At 33.7% G+C, this 6,746-nt stretch overlaps 1 protein-coding gene across 1 annotated transcript; it reads left to right on the top strand.

Annotated features, from left to right (window-relative positions):
* The first annotated feature begins 1,487 nt into the window (after positions 1 to 1,487).
* LOC100742447 (dihydroxyacetone kinase 1) lies at positions 1,488 to 5,439 on the top strand. The gene is made up of 3 exons (XM_012391143.3): positions 1,488 to 1,893; positions 4,440 to 4,693; positions 4,886 to 5,439. Exons 1-3 carry the CDS (start codon positions 1,488 to 1,490, stop codon positions 4,991 to 4,993), a joined length of 768 nt encoding a protein of 255 aa, XP_012246566.2. The 3' UTR covers positions 4,994 to 5,439.
* Positions 5,440 to 6,746: the final 1,307 nt, after the last annotated feature.

Genomic DNA, 6,746 nt, shown 5'->3' with positions numbered 1-6,746 from the left:
ACGTGATAAGAGGGGCACAGTGAATACTGAGGTACATCACCAGTATCGCCCGCGTCCTTGCCTTTGTTTTTACAAAAGTCTTGGAGCTGGATGGACTAACCCTCTTCATGCACATCCGGTGCAACCATCCTTGGGGGCTCGTTTGTGTGCTATAACAAACCGGACCCCTATTCGAGTTGTGTGCAGCCACGGCGGCTACGGAAGCCACCATTTTCCTGAGCTGCTGTTTTTTGCAGAGTACTCCCGCACGGTCAGGGTGACTCGCCACAGTCTACGACTAGTTCTCGACCGCACGCATGTCGCTTAACCACAGCTACTGCCAGTCTTCTTGGTCCTCTTCGCTCGGAGTTTTTTCTTTCAGTGTGTTCAGTTCCGTTCCATTGTTGCGCTACCTTTTTCATCCGGTCGTACATCACCGTTATTTCTTCGTGTACGGTTGGGCGCCCCTAAGCCATGGCGATGGGCAGACTGGCGCAAGTCGGTGTCCTTTTCGCCACAGTGCCTCTTCTTCGCACTGGAAAATTCCCTTTTTGATTCGCAGATTGCTTTGCATTTACGAACTTTCTCCTGAAGTTTGGTGGTAGAAAAAATACTTTTTCCACTTTTGTGGAAATCGAACCTGGATTCTCGGAGTGACTCTACTAGTGAGGCCTATTATTTTTTCTTTTCTTTTCACGTAGTGTGGTATTTTTATCGACTAAAACTCTCACAATGACTTTCATCGAGCGCGATGGGTTAACCGCATGATCTCAACGGATATCATCCCCGCGCCACTGTTCTCCTCAGAGAGGTGTTCTTCCTCTAAAAAGACGATTTTATTCCTCCTTCCCACCTCCGGAGGTAACTAACGTCTACACCCACTTTGACGCCTGAGCCCTCGCCCGAATCGCTGCCACTCCGACCGCCCTGCATGGGAAGAGAGTATTTAGGACTCCCATATTACCCACTTCGTAGTCAGATCAGCCGGTCGGAGTACTCAGTTCCAACGACGACTAGAAAGTTCCTTTGTGACGCTTTTTCCCCTTTCACGCGCGCCCGCGTGAATTACTCGGTTTCGTCGGCTCGTCATACTCAATGGGCTTACGCACGCTGGGCTCAACCGCATAATTGCGACTCCATAACTGGGAGTCCAAACCTAACCCAACCTAATTCAAATCGACTTATGAAGATCGAATTCTTGAAAGATGTAATGGACAAATCTTTATATCCTACAGGTAGTATTTAAACGATGTGAAGTGAATTTTGGGTATTGAATTTGGGGTTAAATTCATATGTATTAATCTTTATTTTTGCTCATAATGCTTTTCTGTAATTTTACGCCAAACTTTTAAAGTGAGAGAAAAAGTAAAAAAAAGGAAAGAAAAAAAATGACAAAACTTAAGAAACGGTTTGATACCATATATGATAAATTTAACAATAAAATAAATTTAGTTGAATACATAATCTCAATAATAAAGTTAATTAATCACTGTAATGTTTTACAAAGAATGTTTGTTAATATAGGAAGTATGAATATAGAGCCTCTTCGTGTGTATGCGGGACTACTGATGACGTCATTGAACAGTGCTGGAGTACATATCACTCTTTTAAAATTATCTGGAGATGATAAAAGTTTCTTCCTTGGTTGCCTAGATGCACCTACTGTTGCACCAAAGTGGCCAGGTTGCGTATATAGTATTTCTACAGAAAATGCACGAAAGGTTGTTCAAGATCCAGTAGTACGGACAGTGGAAACAATTGGAATGGAAATTACTCTCGAACTACAGAACTTATTAAAGCAATGTTTGAAAAGTGCTTGTGAAAGTATCATTCAGAAAGAAACTCATCTTAATGATCTAGATAGAGGATGTGGAGACGGTGACACAGGATCGACGCTTAACAGACTTGCTACTGGTATGTATGCCACATCATGCCTAAGAATAAATACAAAATTTCCTGTATTATTTAATGATGATCGTTGAACCCTTCTACCAAAATTCAACATTATTGTTCTGCATTTTATCGGTATATATCGGTATATATCGGTACTTTTTACGTATTAAGGTCTTATGTATGTCCTAAACTCCTAAGACTAATAACTCCTAATCTTAAGTATGCCTGAAAAATTGTTAACAATTTATCCAAATATTTAAGTACCTATTTGATCCTATTTGAAACATTGAATTATAGAGAATTCATATATTGAACGTTCAATTTGATATAATAAAATCTAATTTTTGTTCTCTTCATCTATCTTCCGATCACTTTGATCAATTTCAACATATATGTTGTTAGATCTTCGCACAACTACTCGGGTTTATGTCACGGATGCTATTTTGCTGAAATGTTCTAAATCCTTTGGTTTTCGTTTAATTTTTCCTGTTTGGAATCGAAGATTGAGATTTAGAAATTACTTTATGGTTGTGGAATTACATATCTACGAACCAGACGAGTTATTAAACCCTTGCATTTACACATGTACAGCAATGGCGCAGCGTAAACCCGTAATTCACACATAGAAAATCAGTGCATGAAATTCTTACTTGTCGTACCTAATTCACATCTCTCTCTTTCTGATTTTGGAATACCTTGGTGACTTCGGGTATTAAACGAATTGCCTAAGCGGCAAGACAGCCACTGATTTAATTAAGTAATCGTCCAACGTCATATTCAGTAGGACGAACACGTCCAGATATGAAGGTTTATTCTAATAATAGATTGTAATCTTTTTTCAAATACAAGTTTGTAAAATATCTTCAATTAACAGTCAATAAGATATATTTTCCAATAAATAATATTTATTGGAAATATTTTTTATTTTCCAATTTCTTAGCTAAAACATTTTTGAAATTTTCAAAAATATTATTTTCATTTAAAAATATTATTATCAAGTTTTGAAGATTAATATCAAAATGAACTACAGATATACTAAATACTACACTATATGTTAATCCATTTCGTAAGTTTCTAATAATGCCTCGTGATTATTTTCTTTTTTTTTGTATGAATCAATTACGATACGATAATTATTTCTAAACAAAACACATAACAAATTTACATATCATAAATTAACTACAATTTGAAGAAATATGATGACATTTCTTTAGATTTTTAAATACAACATGTTAGATAAAAAAGTGCGAAGTGAAACTAGTTATCATATACGATTTGAGCAATCGTAAAAGGTCATATTTTTCTTTTGGTTAGCCAGAAAAAATGATATTAAAAAAAAGAGACGAATAATTTAAAGTGGACTACATATTCACGACCATATCTTTTTTTGCAAAAATGTACGTGCATAATTAGAAAAAATGTTTTAATTAAAGAAGATACACAAATGTCTCTCCATTAGTTTTAAACAGTTCATATAATGCTTTTTAGTCGTTTTTATGAACGACTTCAGTTGATCTCTGATTATTGCTTTACAATTTACTCTCTTTTGTTCATTTACATTTTCTATAAAATTTAAAGGTTATGACTATACCTTATCTTTAATTAAACCCATAGAAAAAAATCTGAATTAAATTCCCAATATTTCCAACAAATGATGCTCCAGTGCATTCAGGATGGTTACGCAATTATTTGCACGTACATATTGCAATAGGTACTTTGGATAGGCTCATTCAACTTAAACCCTGTAGTTATAAAACACTTACTGCAAATATATATTTTCTAAAAAAATGAGTATAGAAATTCATATTTCAATAATTTCCTCAATTTGCCGTAATTTTTATTAAAGGCAATGTAGTATAGAAATATGTGTATAACATACAGATTTTGTATTAACATTGTTGGATTTATAATGAGATAAGAAATTGGAGTTTAAATAACAAGGGAGACTTGATCTAATAAATAATATTTTAATACAAAAAAGGTATCTTTTCATAAATCTTATATATCTGCAATGATTCTCATAATATTACTGCTTCTTCTTGCTTACAAAACATGCACGTGACATATGCGGTGACCCCGTTCTGATAAAATCTACTGAATAATTGCCTGACGCATGTGCGCTCGCATACTCTTAAACAAAACAGAAACAAATATATGTATGTAAATATCATTCCTGATTTATGCATATATTAAAGTTATATCAAAACTTAAACATTAATAGTAAAGGAGATATTTACGTGTTCGGTTTTGGCAACGTAAACACGCCCTGTATATAATTAATTACCAGACTGTGAATTTTTCTGTATTTATAAAAAATTTTAATATGCAGAAGTATACAAAATGAGTATAGTATGCAGAAATGTATTAAATATCCGAGATAAAATACACATTTTGTAATATCTCTGTGATAAAATGAAGTAAATTTTTATTGAAATTTTATGTTTTACTTATATTCGTACAAATATGAATTTGAATAAAAGTCTGCAGTTTATTAATTAATATCATTTTTTTATACAGAAAATACGATCGAATTTAACTAAATTTCTTTGATAAATATTTATTTTCAGGAATTTTAGGAAATTTAGACAAGTTTCAATTCTCACACCCATCATCAGTTTTTACTGAACTAGCTCATATAGCCGAAGAAGAAATGGGTGGCACTTCTGGAGCATTGTACTGCTTATTTTTTACTAGTATTACCACAGAATTAGTTTCAATTTCTGAAAAAGAAGGTTGGCTGCAAATTTGGGCACGTACATTTCGCAGTGGTCTAAATTGCTTAATAAAATATGGGAAAGCGAAACCGGGTGATAGATCCATGGTAAGTTTTTAGAAATATTTATTATATAACATTACAATAAACTTTTGATAATTTTCCAAACATATTCGGGATTTGAATAGTTGGTGTTTAACATTGTAAATAATTAAATCTGCATATTATGTTACTTAAATTTTGCTACGCCACCTGTGACATGATCGATAATCTTTTTTGCTTCAATGATATTTTTGTTAGTTGTCACGAGGACGACGAATTAAATACATGTGTATATTATGCTGCACAATAACAAAACTGTACTGTACTGTAATCCGGATTTATCGATACACTTTCTACACTTTCTAAATGGAAAAAAGAAAAAAATATTTATTTAAAAAAAATAAGAAATAAGAAATTAAATCATATTATTTCTGGTGAAATTCTTTAAAATGGTCAATACAATAAACTGATATAGGCGAGATGCTGACAAACGGGTCAAACGTAAACTCTCACATCTGAAGAATGCTTGGCAACTGAAATAAAAAGCAGTCACAGTGCGCGTAATAATCCGCACTTGGTGATAAAAGACAGTCGTCCGATTGCGGAATAATCCGCGCTTGGTGATAGAAGACAGTCGCAGCGTGCGGATTAATCCGCGCTTGGGTGCAAATGAGTTAAGGCAATAAAAAAACTTTGTGTACGGAAATATTGTTTATTTTTTCAAATTTTATATAATCTCATTGTACACTAAGAATATGTTAGCAGCTGCCGTAGGTTAATTAATTGACTCATAAACTTTTCTGTCTATTTCATTCACACTTCATTTCCTCACTTTACTTTATTTACTTTATTCACTTTACTTTACATTTACTTGCATTACGGGCACTCTGTATATTTTCTCCTTTACTATTTGTACGAGGTAAGTTGCTGTCTATGTATCGTTCGATTGGATTCTTGCGCACCCCGCTGGTTAGCCTGACCTACTTTTGTTCTTGTAAGGAGGATTGCTCGCGCACAGGGATATTTCGGCTAATTTTTAATTGTTAATAACTAAAAAACAAAGCTGAAGATGCAATTTTTAATTCTTGATTTTCATATCTTATTTTAGCTTTAAGAAACACCCCTTACATTTTTTACACCTATAGCAGAACAGCCTGTATATAAATTGTCGAATTCTGATGTGAAATCTGTCGTTTAGAGACCGTTGGGCTTCTTATCGTTCAAACATACATCCGCTGTTCGTCAACTAGTCCAAATGAGCCCAGGTATTGTAGTACGAAAGTTAAATTAATTTTTATTTTTTTTTGAACTGATTTATTTAAATCTGAGTCCTGTGAGGTGTTTTGTTGTTTCTCAATTTGTTCCTTATTTTTACATTCGATGTATTCACAGCAGAGCGATACAAAACGAGGTAATAAAGATCAATTCGTAGAAAGTAATCGTTAACAAATTTTAAAGTACGATGTAGAAGAAAATGTTTAATAAAAATAAAAAATAAAAAAAGGTTTGTAAAAATTGGAACAATATTATTGTAGTTTATTAATAATTCTGATAGTTGAATGCGATTTTAAATAAAAAAAATTGCAGTTATATATCAGATAAACCAAATCCAAATAATACAATATAATAAAAAAAAAGAGCTATATGTGGGTATAGAATCGGATGCACTTGCTTGTTTGGAAGGACGGCTTCAGAAGCGTACAAGGACATGAAATCGTTGCGCGAAAATCCGCGAGGCATGTTTTCTTCTTGCCTCATTTCGTTTCGCTTGTCTTCTCCTTATTGCAACGCCAACTTTAAGAGCTTTTAACGACAACCACACTGCCTAATTATACTTCTAATAACAGCTCACAGGTGGCTCGCGACGTTTGATTGTAGCAGTAAGCGTATATATTAAACTGTTGCAGTTTTCAATATTGTTGCGACAGCTAGTTTCGAGTTAAGTGGATAACTCCGTATATCAATGTGTGATTAGGAATCATAATTCCTACTTAAGAATTAACCGTTGCATTAAACGAATTAGCGTTTTTGGCGTTTCTATGCCAGGCATATTTTTATTTCAATATAAAATATTGCTAATTATTTACAAATCGGACGACTTCACAGATTTATGTGAGCT

The sequence above is a fragment of the Bombus impatiens genome, unplaced genomic scaffold (assembly GCF_000188095.3).
Source record: "Bombus impatiens unplaced genomic scaffold, BIMP_2.2 scf_0933, whole genome shotgun sequence".
NCBI lineage: Eukaryota > Metazoa > Arthropoda > Insecta > Hymenoptera > Apidae > Bombus > Bombus impatiens.
Note: the sequence above shows the minus strand (reverse complement) of the source record. Positions and strands in the feature narration are given on the sequence as shown.

Bases quoted from the DNA above. Each gene is read 5' to 3' on its own strand.
- LOC100742447 (XM_012391143.3), top strand. From the start codon at position 1,488: ATGTTTGTTAATATAGGAAGTATGAATATAGAGCCTCTTCGTGTGTAT. The intron at 1,894-4,439 runs GTATGTATGCCA...ATTTATTTTCAG, and splicing joins GCTTAACAGACTTGCTACTG to GAATTTTAGGAAATTTAGAC. The intron at 4,694-4,885 runs GTAAGTTTTTAG...TATTTTTGTTAG, and splicing joins AACCGGGTGATAGATCCATG to TTGTCACGAGGACGACGAAT.